Here is a 16,943-nt window from a genome sequence, read left to right on the forward strand (position 1 = left end):
TTAGCCCAAGACATTTGCAATGCAGGGTGAACTCACACTATCATATGGATGTAATCCCACTCATTTGACACAGTTAATAGGATTGATCCAGCTCATTTTGAGCAATCAAAGCACTTTAAAATAGATCTCAGTAATGCGGAGGGGTACAAATTTAAACATACAAAGGGGGAAAAGGATGTGGATACAAGCTTTCAGAAAGGCGTTCTGTACATTTTATTCCACTTTCCTGCAACCACACAGATCAGTCAAGATTACATGCCAAAGTGCAACTCTGATGTACAAATGCCTCTACAGGTGGCATAACACCACTGAGAAAAAGTCAAGGGAATTGCGGCATTACCTGTTTTCTGGATCGCTGGGGAGACATTTCCGGGATATGTAGCACATTTTTAAGGGGATGTTCTTGCCTTCCTTGAGGTCTCGTAGGGAGAGGGCAGGTGAAGCTTGCTTTTGAAAGGCTGGCGAAGAGTCCCAGCTTACAGTTGCACCAGATGAGGAATTCTTAAAATAGGGAGAGATCTCCTTCATGTATTTTACTGGAAAAGAGAAAAACCCAACACATAGAATGTTCAGGTGTGCAATTCCAGGTACTTCTGTAACAGGTTACTTCCAATCCTGCCACTCTCCAATGATCTATAGTCCGGGCATCAACTAAAGCAGATTTCACAGGTGCTTCCCAGGTCACCCTGTGCGATTTACCATCAGCAAGGTTTCTTAAGTGAAAGATTCTTCATGACCTTTTCTTTTGGGAGCTGGGAATCTGAATGTTTTCCTTATCAAGAGTCATTCTTGAAGAAGAACAGAATTTGCTCTCCTTTTAAACCACCCTATAATTATAGGGCTTGCCGATCAGAAGGTTGGCGGTTTGAATCCCTGCAACGGGGTGAGCTCCCGTTGCTCGGTCCCAGTTCCGGCCAACCTAGCAGTTCGAAAGCATGTCAAAGTGCAAGTAGATAAATAGGCACTGCTCTGGCAGGAAGGTAAACGGCATTTCCGTGCGCTGCTCTGGTTCGCCAGAAGCGGCTTAGTCATGCTGGCCACATGACCTGGAAGCTGTACGCCGGCTCCCTTGGCCAATAGAGTGAGATGAGCGCCGCAACCCCTAATGGTCAGGGGTTACCTTTACCTATATAATTATAGGCTGTGCAAGGTGAGAATGTCTTTTATGCAGGCAGGAACACAAAGAACTCTGCGCCTTTTCTATTTGTGACTTGTGGTGTACCGTTGTATTGCTAGATTATCTGCAAAGGTTCTTAGCACAGAAGAGAAATCAAAATTAAAAAGTAATTTCTCACCAATTTCAGGGTGGGTTAAAACAACAGCTTCGTTTCTTGTCAAGATGAAGAAACAAGACAGCAATTAGAAAAAAAAAATCCATGCAGATAAGCTGAACATGGAGATTTTTTATTTAAAAAAATCCATCCCTAGCGAAAACCATTTGCTTACAATTTCTAAGCACTTTTAAATGGCAGTCCCACGTCTAACACAATGCAGGGCAGAGTTTGAAGTGGCAGCTTGAGCACACATGGCAAGCAAAGATGTCATTGTTCCAAGATGTAACTCAGAAAAGCTTGCAAGTGAACCTGTACCTACACAGCGAAGGTTTTACAGCTCTGCGGTGGCATGGTAAATTTAGACTGGGTTTCTAGCTACAGACATGGTGAGTCAATCACGCAGTGGTTTTATCACATGCCAAACAAACAAACAAGCCAAAAATTCTGCACAGATCCACTCAGCCCATATTCTCAAAATGCCAAAGTAATTATGCAAATATGCCAGATGGCAACTAAACCCAAGTCCCTTTCACTTCATGCCAAAATCAATACTTCTAGAACCTGATTGTGTTCCATGTTGCTGCCTTAAAGTCTACTGGAAATCTTTGTCATTAAATATATCTATATAATTCACCCCAGTGTTCCCTATTCTAGTTGGTGGTATACCCATAAGAACACACAGCTTTCCTATTCAGCGCAGCAAATGCACAAGTAACTGAATTTTTCAAGATCTTACCTGCCTCAGATAAGCAGCATACTTGTGCACCCGTATATATTTCACAAAATTTATATACCACTTCACCATTAAAAAAAAGAACAAGACACCTCAAAGCAGTTCGCAAAAATAATAAAATTAGGAAATTTTCTTTTTTTTAAAAAAAATATTTTTATTAATTTTCCAATTAAAACCAATTATATCACATTCAATATTTCAAATTATACACATATATATATCAATCAAACCGAATATTATGCCAAATCATCTAAAGAATTTTTTATTTGGGTTCCCATGCTTCAAGAAATTGGGAATTCCTCGCAACTGTCCACTGCCGTCTTTTTTCTAAAGTTCAAATCGTCCTCCAAGTTCATAATAATCCAGATCTTCCCCTTACAGTCACATAGATGTTTTCCACTTTCATCCGATTGTTTCCCAGCTGCTGAGATAAATATCAAACAAAGTTTCACAGATGTTCTTTCTCCTGTGTGAGTTAGTCAGTCCAGCCTCCCCATAAATCTTCTTAATGGAGCTCCCTGTTGCGTCGAAGCAGCACGAAGCAGCGCCATCTTAAAAAGCTCAAATCACTTTCGTTTTCTCTCATAGCCATGAAGATTTACGATCATTATAGAATTTACAGCTTTTCCAGGCAGGAGACCCAAACATCAAACCATAAACTCTTGGTAAATTAATGGATCTCCTTGCCCTATAGCTGAACTTAGCTTCAGGTCGCTGCTCCAATTTAAAGTGTGTCACAGCTCATAAATCCTCCGAACGCGTCCAGAACTCCTTCCGTCCGACTAGGGGGGGGCTTTTCTCATCGGCAACTCCACATCTTTAAAAAATATGCTCAGTAACAACAGTTATAAAGTTCAACTCACACAGTCTTTTGCTTCTCTTTCACTCCAAACAAGCCAGGACATCGCGTCCGGGAAGGTACGAGGCAACAATATGAAGAAAAAAAATAAAAACTCACTTCCCTTATCGCTCCGTCCCCATCAATCCTTCTTCCAGATGCTGTACAATCTTTGACTCCTCTCCCTCAGCAGCATAAATTTCTCAGCAGTAAACAGCGCTTCTTCCCCTCCTTCTGAAGTATGTCCATAGATTTAAGCCTAATTATCTTCTTTAACCATGGAAATCCCCGCCATGCAGATTAGCGTCCGGGAGTCCTGGCCCTCGTAAGTGCTCAGCCCAAGCTCCCCCCACTCCAAAAACAGTCGGAGTGGGTCTGGGGGCATCGCGGGCCAGCGGCCCCTCTCCGTAACCCCCGGAGAGGGTAGGGGGTTGCCATTTACTCCCCTAGCAACCGCCAAATTCCTTACGAAGGTCAGAGAGATGGAAAACAGGTCCGCCATTCCTGCAGGCGGAAACCGGAACCCTAAAATTAGGAAATTTTCAGGGGAAACAGTTAAAAACAGGTGAAACTTGGAAAATTAGAATATCGTCAAAAAAGGGCATTAATTTCAGTAATGCAACTTATTGTTTTTTCTTTTTCTTTTAATTTTTACGAATGCATTCTTTTGGAAATTCCACAGGAATAAAACAAATAGTTACAATAATACAAAAATAAACATCGCTATTACATTTCATTATTTACATTCCATTTATAATTGACCCGCCTAACGACAAATAATTACAATTGCAACAAATAAAGGCTTGACATATCTTGCTTTGCATGCCATGCATTTATCTCATATATTGGTTTCACTTTTGAGGTTGCGTTACTGAAATAAATGCACTTTTCGACGGTATTCTAATTTTCCGAGTTTCACCTGTATTTAAAACATTCAAACATCATCAAAATAAATGCCAAGCTAAAAACACACACTAAAACACAGGTCAACAGACTACGTGTCTGGATAAGCTTCCCTAAGCAAAAATGTTTTTTAGCAGGGACCAAAAACAGTACAGTGAAGGCACCCGCCGAATGCCAATAGGCAGTGAGTTCCAAAGTGTGGGTGTTGCCACACCAAAACATCCATTAATCACAAATGCAGAACAAGTATTATGTGGCACTTTGTAATGGTGCCAGTTCCTGCAGATCGAAGCGGTTAAGTGGGCACATATGGAGTAAGGCGATCTCGCAAGTAAACTGGTCCCAAGCCATAAGGGGCTTTATATACCAATATTAACACCCTGAACTTGGCCCAGCAGCAAATCGACAACCAGCGCTGATCTTTGAGCAGAGGTGTTATATACTGACAGGTTTTCACTCCTGTCAGCAATCGTCCCGCAGCTTCCGGGGTCAAGAGCAAGAGAAGCCCCACATACAGCGCATTGCAGTAACTGCTGCACATGTCCTCTATGTATTGTGATATGCCAGGCAATTCCTATCTGTTCAGTGCACAGTTTGTGTGCTCTGACTGTGTGCAGTGGCTGTCTAGCCCGCTCTTCCTGGTTATGAGACAGGAAAAACCCCGGAGGAACAGACGTAAGATCCTATTTCAACGGCAACTATTTAAAACAGAGTAAGCACTGCAGCGGATCCTTAAGTTTGGAGCTCAAAGCCGAGTCCGCAATTCTCCGCCTATCACTTTGCAATCAGTGCAACTACTATTTAAAGCGTTGAGGGGCACCGGGGAGAAACAAGGGTAGTTGGGGCAGATATCTGACAGTGCGCTAAATAGATTACTTTTTACACTTGTTCCCAATACGTCGGATAAATGTTCCCGCCTGTGCAAGCTGTTCTCCGACCGCCAGCCAACACGCAGTTCAAAGGCACCGGGATGCCAGCCAAGATTGCTCCAAGTGCGGTCTAGTGGGAGCCTCTGTCACTGCAGTGGATCAGCTCATATAAAGGAGAGAGAAATAGCTCGTGTACGCAGAGCAACACACTTCTGTTCGTATTAACTGGAAGTGGGGCAACACGCAGCAGAAAATGGGCATTGCAGGGGAAACTGCAAGTGTAGGATCTGTGGGGGAAAGGATGTGACACAGTGGGGCTGGAAGAGTGGCAGATCATGTGAGATTTGCTCTGGCAGAATTCACGACGTGGCCTAACCCAGCCTATAATCCCTTCTTTGCATCAGGCAGTGGAGACTGCTCCATTAGGGCACTGACCGTCCGTCCGTCCCCCCCAACCTCAGCCCACCCTCAACTTGTCCCCACTTGCCTGTCTTTTGCAACCAGTCCGGGGAGTGGCCCTGCCTGTCCCCTTCTCCTTCCTCCATCTCAGTGCTGCGCTTGAAGAACTCAGGAGGATGGGGGACAAATGTAGAACTCGTTGGTTCCCCCGTCATTGGCTATGGCTCAGCCTATCATGGACTCTGGCCCCACCTACTGTCGGCTCCCTGCCTTCCACCCCACCATATCCAAGGGGCACCAGCCACCAGGACACTAACAATGTCCCACCTTACAAGTGCTGGAGAGGCAGTCATGCTTGTTGAATCTGTTGCAACAGAGTCAAGAGTCTTGAACAGGCTTCCTCAAACTGCGGCCCTCCAGATGTTTTGGCCTACAACTCCCATGATCCCTAGCTAACAGGACCAGTGGTCAGGGATTATGGGGATTGTAGTCCAAAACATCTGGAGGGCCGAAGTCTGGGGATGCCTGGTCTTGAAGCATCTTAAAGGCTAACAAATTTTATTCTGGTGTAAACCAGAATTCCTGAAAGTCGGCCCTCCAGATGTTTTGGAACTACAATTCCGATAATCCCTGACCACTGGTCCTGCTAGCTAGGGATCATGGGAGTTGTAGGCCAAAACATCTGGAGGGCCAAGTTTGAGGAAGCCTGGTGTAAACTAATGAAGTGGACAGTAGCCTGTGGAATAAATAATAAAACTTGTTAGCCTGTGAATATTATTATTATTATTATTATTATTATTATTATTATTAGGATATCAAGATAATGGGTTGCATTCAACTAAATTCTACTTAGAGCAGACCCTTTAAAATTAATGAGCTCGAGTTAGTCATGTCCATTTACTGCAATGGGTGTACCCTGAGTAGGGCTAGCATTAAAAACCACCCATTATATGAAAAACTGTTTGAAAGCATTCAGATGGTGTCATATAAATGATAGGATCATAGTGATTAAACAGAACTATGGCTTGCCTCTGCAGCCCTGGATTTTTAAATGAGCCCAACCAGCAGTCATAATCCCAATCAGTACCTTAGATAAATGAAAGATACTTCATCCAAATCCATCAAGGACCATGGAGATGTGAAATCTGTTGTTTACACACTGATCCTTTTAATCACTTTTGAGTCTTAAGGTGGTGGCCATTACATTAATGGTTCAAGAGACCTCTGTTCCTTTTAATACTGCATGCATAATACTGCACAGATGGCAGCTATTGTGCTGGCCACCCAAAGCGAGATGTGTTCAATTTTGCATGTTCCTGTGTTTTATATTTCCCAAACCTGTGCATTCAGCACTTAATGGAGTCTTTTTTGCCATTGGCTTTTCTTTTTCTTTAAAAAAAAAAATGAACCAAAACTGGGAAGTGCATTAAACCTCTTAGTCCTATGCCCAAATGTGCAATTTTAAGAATGGAATCAATTGTATATATTGTATATATTGTATATATTGGTTACTAAAGCAGCAACCAAGATTCAGGCAGCCTGCCTGGAATTTTGTAGTGGCACAAATTACAATTCTGGAGCATCTCTCTGGAGCAAAGGGCTGCTTTAACCGAAGAACATTGTCCCTTTTTGAAGTGGTGCAGCCTTGGCCCATGACTCAAGCTTTCCTCAGATTAACCCCAAATGTTTCCATTTGTGTCGCTCTTTCATTTGGAGTTGCGCAACTTCTGTGTTGACTGTGCCAGCCCCATTCAATGTGCTTATGGTTTAGGCTGCTGACTGCGCAACAGCCAACGCTGTGGTCTGCCACAAAGAGAGGGGGACTGCACATTTCTCCCCTGCAAATACTAGTTTGGCTTTATTCAGCATGCATGCTGAAGATATTTATTAGGGGGAGTGCTGTGGAGGTAGGGCATTTGTTTTCCATGCAGAAGGCCCCAGGTCCAATCCCTGGCTTCTCCAGGTAGAGCTAGGAGAGACCTCCGCCTGCAATCCTAGAAAACCCACTGCAAGTCAGTGTTAACAGTATTGTGTCTAGATCAGGCCCTCCAGATGTTTTGGACTACAGTTCCCATCTTCCCCGACCACTGGTCCTGTTAGCTAGGGATCGTGGGAGTTGTAGGCCAAAACATCTGGAGGGCCGCAGTTTGGGGATGCCTGGTCTAGATGGACCATTGTTTGAATCATTGTAAGACAGCTTCCTCTGTTATCCACTCCTGCCTCAGTTATGTTCACACGAACAACTGTGCTGAAGCCTGAAGACCTGGTGTGCCTTCTGCTTCTACCAAAACAGCCAACGAAGCAAAGAGGGCTACAAAATGGCGGTGTCTGTTCTTCAAAAACTGAGTCTGGAACCCAATGCATCTTGGGCCATTTGTGATTCCTTATATACAATCTCTACTGGGTGATGTGCTTAATATGGAATTGCTTCTACAGTTCACCATCAAGTACTGCTCTTCCAAAAGAGTTATATTCAGGGCTTTTTCTCAGCCAAAACTCGCCTGAACTCAGTTCTGGCACCTCTCAGGTGGGCACCATTGCCATTCTAAGAGAATGTGGTGATTTCCGGCACCTCTTTTTCTAGAAAAATAGCAGTGGTTATATTAATCACTGGACTTTCTCCTTGAGAAAAGTAAAACTAAGCATGGTCAAGATGTGCCAATTAGGTCAGAAATATCTGAGGATACATTCGTCTGCAGCCCCTTGCCAAACAGCACTGTGGTCCAAATCTGTCTTCTCTTTACCAGGAAAGCGTCTGGGCTGGGCATGTGGCAGAAGGAACAGCTGATCTAGGGAAAGAAGGGATGGGCATCTGGTGGCCTTCTAGATGGTGTTTGACTATGACTCCCATTAGTCCCAGCCAGCATGGTCAGTGATTATGCAAGTGCATCTGCAGAGCCACAAGTCCTCCACCCCTGAGTTAAGGCAATGCTCTGAAGGACTGCTTCTTCAGGCAACAGTGGAGAATTTGCTCCCCTTTGACAACTCCTCTGTAAATCGCAAGGTTGAATTTCTTTCACTTCTAAGTGTACAAACTACTCCTGGGGAAAAGCAGCAGCAACAATCACCCAAAACCTTGGCCTGTGTTCCTAAAGCAGTCGCTTTAGTCAAATGCTCCCGTGTTCAGAGGCACCTTGCCAATTGTTCCTCTCCCTCTCTCAAGCTGCGTCAACCATCTATGACACATAATGGAGGATCGCGCTCTAGACCGAGGCAGGTATTGTTTACCATCTCTTTTTAAGGCAGCAACATCTCTCTCTGCGTGTGCATCAATATACCAACTGTTTCTCTTTTAAGTCATTTTAAATAGATATAAATTTTATACCTGAAAACACATCCCTGGCCTTTTTCACCCCACAAGCTCAAGGCAGCTTACAAAACACTGTCTCCTAGTAAAACAATGATCACCAAGTGTGGAAGGAAAGTAGCAGCCCAAGAAAAGGAACAAGGGAGAGGTTTTGTTTATTTAGCCCTGCTGGGCTAAATCTGAACGGTGGATGGGGCTACCCACCTGCCAAACACCCGAGGTCGCTCGAAGCCTCGATTTTTGGAACGTCAAAGCCCAGCGTGGGCTATTTAAAAGCCCCTTTGCAAACAGCCCTTCACAGCTCTTTAAACCTCTAGTTTTCAGAGGTTCAAAAGGCAGATCCGGCTGTTTGTAAGCCCTTTTTCAAACAGGTCTGCACTGCTCTCTGATCCTCTGAAAAAAGAGAGTGGGACAGTTTGCAAAAGGGCTTTCAAACAGTTGCACGCTATACTACAACTGTGTGTTCCTGTTCTCACTAGGGGAACTGGTGCCCACAGCTAAACTGAGCAGGATTCAACTTCTGCTCATTAGCTGATGAGCAGGGTTAAATCCTGCTGCTTTGGCTGTATCTGCCAGTTCCCCTGCTGGGAAGAGGCATGCATAGTCATAGCAGAACTAACCACCCTCCACCCCAAAAAATCTGCTGCCTCTTCTCTCCAGGTAGCCACAAAGATCAGGCCCAGAGGAAGAGGGAAAGTGAACAGGGCAAGGGTGATACAGGTGTGAATAATAGTGGGTAGGGAGTCTTGCCAAAAGTCTCAAAGTGGCTGGAGGCTGCACAGTTCTGAAGGCCAGAGCACACAGGTATACAGCTGGCAAGAAGCAAACCCATGCCAGCTAATAAGCAACACATTCATTCCATTGGGGAGGAAGACTTGTGCCAGGGTTCACACTAGTGTGCATCGGGATGTTCACCAGTGGGGTTGTCTTAATGTGCTGCAAGCTCATTTGCTCTGCAGTGAAACTCTGCTGAGTACCTGCCCCGCTCCTGCCCGCATTCCTTTGCTACCGGTGTATTTCATCTTTTGTCAGCCTTAAACCTGAGCAGCAATTACTGGTCACCTCCAGAGGCAACACTTAAATTGAAATGTCTTTCATCCCAATTTGACCCCGACTGGCCCTACTTTCACCTCTGCCTCCTCCGAGTTTGATGGATGTTATTGCTGTCCACCTTTACCCTCTATCTTAGGGAACTCCTTGGGAATGTCACGCTGTATTGTTTTGTGGTTTCTTTTAAGGCATAAGCCATGAAACCCACTGCCTAAGAGGGAAAGCAGCCAGGCACCTTTTTCTAGGCCCCTTCCACTTTCACAAAGAGCTTGACCCTGCGAGTGGGAAGACTCGGTCTCTGTGCCCAGGAAACCCGTGGCTGCTGCTTTGGGCAGATCAAGGCCCTGTTAAAGCACAAATGGAAACTATCAGAAGTTTTAGTAAGGGATTGTTTATTCTTAAGGGATTGTTTATTCTTACATTATATCTTGCCCATTCCTCCCTAAGGAGCCCAGAGGCAGCAAACACACAAATGATAAAACAGTTTTTAAAACTCTAAGAGCAGTTCCAATACAGAGGCAGCTTTTTTGTTGGGTGAAAATGAATTAGGAGGCTTAATTGCTCTTGCTTTAAGTTTGTGTTTAGACCAGGGGTGGTGATCCTCTTAGAGCAGGCATGTCCAGAGTCCCTTTTGGGGGCCTAATCTGGCCCACCGGTCAATTAAATCTGGCTCCCGTGGCAGTATATGTCCTGGGGTAAAATACTAAAAAAGCTCAGCAACTTTGGTCGGCCCTCATGCATGTTCACTTCATCAAACCTGGCCTTCTTTGAAAAAAGTTTGGGCACCCCTGTAGAGCCAGAGAGCCACATTCCCTTAGTGGGGATCTTCTTGCAGGTGGACCAAAGCCACACACCCCACTCCTCCCACACCCATTCAAACTCTCCACCCATCCAGTTCTTTCACTTTCTTTCTCTCTTCCTTTCATTTCTCCTCCCCACACTTCCCCAGGCCTCTCTTAAGTACTAGCACTTTAAAGTGCTCCCATTGGCACCAATGGAGGCATGTAAGAAGCCTAATTGTGGGGAAATGGAAAAGGGTAGGATTAACTCTTCTCTGAAGAAGTGTGCATGCACACGAAAGCTCATACCAAAATAAAAACTTAGTTGGTCTTTAAGGTGCTACTGAAGGAATTTTTTTATTTTACTTCGATCCAGACCAACACGGCTACCTACCTGTAACCAAATCTTCTCTCCCCATCCGTGATCCTCCCCAAATAGCCCCTGAGCATGCCAATAAAATCTCCTGGTGCTCCCGTGCAGCAGCCAGCTTTTATATGGTTTTCATTGGCACCAATGGAGGCCTTGCTAAAGCCTACAGTACTTGCTTTTTGATGGTGCCACAGGAGAGGTATCTGAGAAGCAAGGATGCATCTGGCTCATGGGCTGGAAGTTATACAAACCTGCTTTAAGTAGTTTCTCCTCTTCTCTAACCTCCCCCCCTCATTGCATGCAATGGTCTATGGCTCCAAGCAGTAAAATATCTACTTTATTATATAGTAGAAAGCAACCCTAAGTATAACATCAACTTAGGAGTGTTTTGATGTGGACCTTAAAAGTGGGCCACAAAAGGTCGATTCTCTTAACTCACGCTGTTATTTTAGTTTTCCTGGGAGCAGGTGGTTTTGGTTATTATTTTACCCCAAGGCACCATTTCTCGCTGGGACTGCAGGAGTCTCTTCTGAGTGCATACCGTCACGCAAGCCACCTTTGGGAACGACAAGCACAGGCTGACCTCACACACTTAACCAGAGAACTGAACCTTCTATAAAAGGGTAAGGGCACCGTTTGCAAAAAAGAAAAAAGACTGCTGCTGTGGGATTGAGTTTCACAACTGAAGCCTCAAATCCCAGAGCCTGGGTGGGACAGGAGCTGGAGGGGGGGGGAGAGCGACAGCGGGGGGGGGAGGGATCCTCATGTTCTTTGCCTCTTGCTATAAATAGCACCTCCACTCTTTCAGACATTTGATATTTCTTCTGATTTCTTCCCAAGTCATTAATCCAGGCAGACAGCACTTGCCAGTGCTTAGAAACTAATTGGATTTTTTTAAAAAAAGAAATAAATAATAATAACAGAATGGAATCAGAAGCATGTGTGAAAATTTTCAGATTTTTTTCCTTCTTCCTCCAAATGGATTGCTCAACTGCTACAGTGACCTCAGGTTCCATTCTGCTTGTAAATCAAAGACAGCTACAGAAATATATCAGCATAAAACAGGCACATGGGGTGACAAGAGCAAGCTCTCTCTAGACAAAAGCTTATTCAGGCAGAAACAGGAGATGCAGGTTGCACTGTAGTGAGTTTGTCACATGCCCATCAGTCCCAGCAAAACTGTACCGGTAAGGTTTTGCGAATACAAAATGGCACAATGGCTTATCCCAGCTCTGGGCTGCATGTGCTAATATGGTATGCAAAGGATCTACAGAGGAACCCTTGGATATATAGGGGGATTCTATCATTCTTTCTAACGTAAGATTTCTTGCTGGATTAGACCAAGATCCATCTACTCTGCGATACGGTTTCCATCAGCAGCCAGCCAGATGCAACTGGAAGCTCACCGGTAAGGAATGAAGATGACAACCATCTCCTATGTGGTGATATACCTCCAAATATGGAGGCTTCATTTGGTTGCCATGACCAGTAACCATTTTCTTCTGGGAAGCTTGAAAGGTATCCCCAAATTTGCCCCAGGTATTGCTTGGCTATTAGGTCCATTCTTGGGATTCCGTTTACAGGCTTTCTCGTCCACCCAGCCACCATAGACTAGGACAACCCATGTTCAACATCTTGAAATTGTGATGTAAGCCAAAATCACTGAAACACACAGCGTTGCCAAAAGCTGTGATAGACCAAACTGAATAGCGCTATGGATGGGAATTTCAGCCTCTGTCTGTCACTATTTTATCAGTAAGCTCAAGGCATCTCTTAAGCAGTTTCTTGCAAAGCAGGCTAGAAATTACACAAATGACAGCTCCTTAACAGGTCCCTTCCCTATCTGGTCTATGAAAACCCCAAAGCCTGGCATCCACTGGTGCTATTAAATCATGGGACTTCCTGAAAACATCAGTGATTTAGAGTAGACTATAAAAAGCACTGCACTTTAATCATCAGTCCCTCCTGAAACGAAGCATCATTGCTAATATTATTGATTTACTTCCTAACACCCATAAAAAAAAACTGTGTCATGGGGGCACATTCCTTCTTCATATTTTATCATGGACCACCACAGCATTATGGGCAACTGAAACCATTCTGGTAAAGCTGAATTTAGGATGTTCTCAAGGACTACTTTTATTCATCCTTCTCATCTGCTGCCAGAAGTGGTATGATTAGAAAAGGGAGCACCTCAGTGCTAAACAAGGAATGAAATGGAACGTCATCACTCAATTCCCTTAATGTACAAAAGTGATTGTTTGCTGAAGGTATGTCCGGAACTCCAGGTGTTAGTGGCCTGGGGGCTGGAACGAAAGATCCATCACTGCCAAGCTTAATGAAGGCTTCTTATGTTGGGCTCTCATTTGACTCTTGAAGATTGATAGTGTTGGGGAGAGAAAGTTATGAAAGGGAGACGTTTTTATTGAAATTGCTTGGCTTCCCCCATTGTACCACTAGAAGAGCATAACTGGCTAACAGTCTCCTCCTGGGCCCAGTTCAAGGTTGGCCTTCAAAGCCCAAAAGACATTGGGATCTGGGTACCTGAAAGACAGCCTTCTCACAATAACCTGCCAGCTTCCAAGTCATGCGCACAGATGTGGCAGGTCCACTTTGACCTCTTCCTCAGGTGGCAGATTGAGTGGATGAAACCAATAGTGGGTCCAATAGTCTGGAAGGTGGTTTCTGCACGTACCTTAGAGGGAAACGAGTAGCACGCAGCGCTCATCAACTTGGGAAAGTAGCCCATCTAAGAGATGGAAAAGTCTGATCCAGAGGCGTCTTTCCCATAGGGCTTAGTGGCTCATTGCGCCAGGGCACTGGGCTCTCAGGGGTGCCCCAGCGAGTGGGGGAGCTGGGCAGCTTCCCTGCACGCCGCCAGATGGTTGGCGGGGTGCAAAGAGCCACTAAGCCCTATGGCTCCTCCACTGCCTCCTCTCCTCCCTCGGCCGCAGGAATCCCCTCAGCTGTCGCTCACCGAGCCCCTGTCGTCTGAGGGAGCAACGGGAATGGCGGTGGCGGGAACAGCTCCCGAGGGGCCTCCTCCATGTCCCCGGTGCCCACCGCCCCACCACCACCACTCCCCAGGGCACAGGTGGCGGAGTGGCAACCGCCTCCTGTTCCTCGGGATGCTGGGCAGCAGCAAGAGCGCCGGCAGCGGGCTAGCAGCCAAGGAGGAGGAGGTGCCCCGGAGCCTCGCAAGCAAGCACGGGGTTCTGGCGGTCTGGCCAGCCGCGCCGTGGCCACCACATCGGCCGCATCTTCTGTGGGTGGCGGCTCCTGGGGCTACAAGGTGGTCCACAAGTTGGGCCCCAGGTTCTAAATTCTGGGAAAGGGAAGGGGCGCCGGAAGAATCTCTGCGCCACGGCGCCAGATGTGCTTAAGATGGCCCTGGTCTGATCGCAAACCTCCACAGCCTTACAAAGCTTTTTTGGGAGAAGAAAAGGCTAAGGAGTAAACCCTACACAAATCCTACACAAAGTCTGAAGGTGCTCCCAGGAGGGGGGTTGCTGTGGAATTGGTGCTGTTCGGGCATGAAAGTTTTCTGCATTGTCCACATGATGTCGTCATAATAAAATGCTAGTCTTTCTTTAAATAATTTTTTAAAAAAATCCACAATTTCTCTTCCCAAATAAAATCTACTAAGTAAAAAAAAATCCATTCTACATCTGGTCTCTGCAGGTGTAGAAGCTCATTAGCACATGTTTGTTAAGTTGATATTTTGCCATGTGTTCTGTGATGTTTCAGCTGGGGACACCTTCCGCCTCACCACTTCTTCTGTTTGTTCCTCACCTGAGCACAACCTTGCTATTTTGTTTCCAGCGACCTAAATGATAGGACTACCACACACCACAAGGCATGTTGGAATACAACTTACTTATGTATAAATTAAAACAATTATCTCAACAAACTCATAATAAAAGCAGTAGCAGTAAATACTTTATAAATTCATGCTGTCCAAGTTCCTGTCATCCTAAGGTCTGCTGGGAAAGGTGTCTTCCCAATGAGAAAAAATGGGCCAGAATTAGTTCCGTTAAGCTTTCAGCACATGAAATGGATAATTTTGGAGACTGTAATTGCAGGACTTTTTAAAGTTAATACAGAGGTCTTTTGCAAAATGTCTTTATCAGAATTTTGGTATAGCTGAATATCAGTTCTGAAGACGACTTCAGAATGAATTTTTCTTTTGTTAGGAAAAGCACAAACTAGAAATGAATGTTGACCCATCTTAACCCCCAGCCCCTTCAAGCCTCCATTTTGCTCCCAGTGAAACATGAAGACTAGAAGCTGGCATGGTTTGCTCTTTGCACTTCCTGTGGGTTCTATTTTATTTTATTTTAAGATGCAGGCACACAGTTGCAGAAATACCTGCATGCATGTCCAGTAGCAGAGACTGGGAGCAGGGCTGGAAAACACACCACAGAAAATCTTGTGGAGAAACTGAGATTTAAAAAATAGTGTCTGTGTGGATGCCACATGCCAATTGCACAAGGGGGGGGGAATTGATCTGGACCACCCATTTGTGAACATAAAGTCCCCAAGTCTAGTAGACTATTATTTCCAAAATATCAAAGTGTTGTCTTTGGGAATACTGAAATAAACTCACCGCTGACACTTCTTCTGTAGAGTGAGAGACAGTGACATCACACAGAGACTGAATTTTACTTGAGCCCACAAAATGAGACTGAATTGGCTAACATTCCTTAAATTGTTTTGATGACTGTGATGAAGGAGGGGAAGTTTTAAAAACCAACAATCCATTGTGCTTCTGCAGTAAGACAAGCTGAACTGTGCAACAGGAAGCAAGAATTTAAACGAGATAATGCAAACACAGTACGTTATATGGCCTTAGCTGCCCCTCTGCCTGGCTAGAGCATGGTTCTATAACATCCTTATTTCAGACATTGGTGTGCACTTCCAAACACCTTCCTGCTCCAATACATTTCTTTCCAGCAGCTATGCTGTATGAAACATATGAGAGAGAGAATTGGGCATGCCAACTTGAGATGGGGAAGGGGTCGTACAAAGCCATCATCACCGTAAGCCCCATTGGTGGTAATGAGTTACTTAGTTATTAGAATGATACCCCATCTTCCCTCCAAGGAGATCTAGGTGGTATACATAGCTCTCCTCACCTCTTCACTTTGCCTTCACAGCAAGCCTGTTGGGGAAAGTTAGGGCTGAGAGGTGGTGCTTGGTCCAAGGTCACCCAGGGAGCTTCATAGCTGAGCCTCACCTCCTAGGTTCCTTGAGCTATTGTGCAGCATTGGGGCACAAGAATGGACACAGAGCTGAGGAGCTCTTGGGGGCAATGGTGTGGATGAGCCCCAAACACTGAGAATGACTGAAGAGAATCCAAATCCACAGAAAACAGCTTGCTTAAAAATGATCATCCTAGAACAGACAGTGCAGGGTGGTAATCCAGAGGAGGGCAACCAAAATGGTCAAAGGCCTGGAAACAATGTCTTTTGAGGAACGGCTTAGGGAGCTGGGTATGTTTAGCCTGGAGAAGAGAAGGTTAAGGCGTGATATGATAGCCATGTTCAAATATATAAAAGGATGTCATATAGAAGAGGGTGAAAGGTTGTTTTCTACTGCTCCAGAGAAGCAGACATGGAGCAATGGATTCAAGCTACAAGAAAGAAGATTCCACCTAAACATTAGGAAGAACTTCCTGACAGTAAGAGCTGTTCGGCAGTGGAATTTGCCACCAAGGAGTGTGGTGGAGTCTCCTTCTTCGGAGGTCTTTAAGCGGAGGCTTGACAGCTATCTGTCAGGAATGCTTTGGTGGTGTTTCCTGCTTGGCAGGGGGTTGGACTGGATGGCCCTTGTGGTCTCTTCCAACTCTATGATTCTATGATTCTATGAATCATGGGCTGCAGTTTATTATTGCTTTATTTTGATTTCATAGTTTCCCCCCCCCCTGCAAACAGATTCCTATTCTGGAGAACAGGGTTTCTCGCTTTATGACCTGAAAACCATGCATGCTGTGCAAAAATAAAAACCTGCTGCCTGGATCTTGCACTGGAACACGACATTAGGAAGCAGATTTCAAGCTGAGCTGACTCAGCAGGGCTTCTTTCTCTCCCCTCCAACGTCATTAAGGTGTCTAAAATGTCCCTGCTAAGCTTAGGAGCTGGCGTGTTTTTCGTAGAGATGTGCCATCTGCAGAAAGACCCCCACAGAGCAAAAGCTACAAAGATCTGTTCTGAGCAGTCAGCATGAAAACACCTCAACGGCCCAGCCTCTAATATGTTCCTGTAACCTATATCTGGGCTTTGGAGGGTCCTGCTCTTAAACAGAACAACAAATCACAATTCAGACTTTAGCTGCTTCAAGGGAGAGATGGCTGACCCAGTGACCATCACCCCCAAACCCATTTTTGTATATTCAGGAGGTGAAACCTTTCCTTTATTAACTT

At 45.1% G+C, this 16,943-nt stretch overlaps 1 protein-coding gene across 1 annotated transcript in view; it reads right to left on the minus strand.

Moving 5' to 3' along the window:
* SNTA1 (syntrophin alpha 1) overlaps positions 1–16,943 on the minus strand; it is a 62,394-nt gene that overhangs the window by 10,481 nt on the left and 34,970 nt on the right. Inside the window, exon 3 of the mRNA XM_035122668.2 lies at positions 341–536. Coding sequence (XP_034978559.2) covers positions 341–536 — 196 coding nt within the window. The remainder of the gene's footprint in view (positions 1–340; positions 537–16,943) is intronic.

This window comes from Zootoca vivipara, chromosome 7, assembly GCF_963506605.1.
Source record: "Zootoca vivipara chromosome 7, rZooViv1.1, whole genome shotgun sequence".
Taxonomy (NCBI): Eukaryota; Metazoa; Chordata; class Lepidosauria; order Squamata; family Lacertidae; genus Zootoca; species Zootoca vivipara.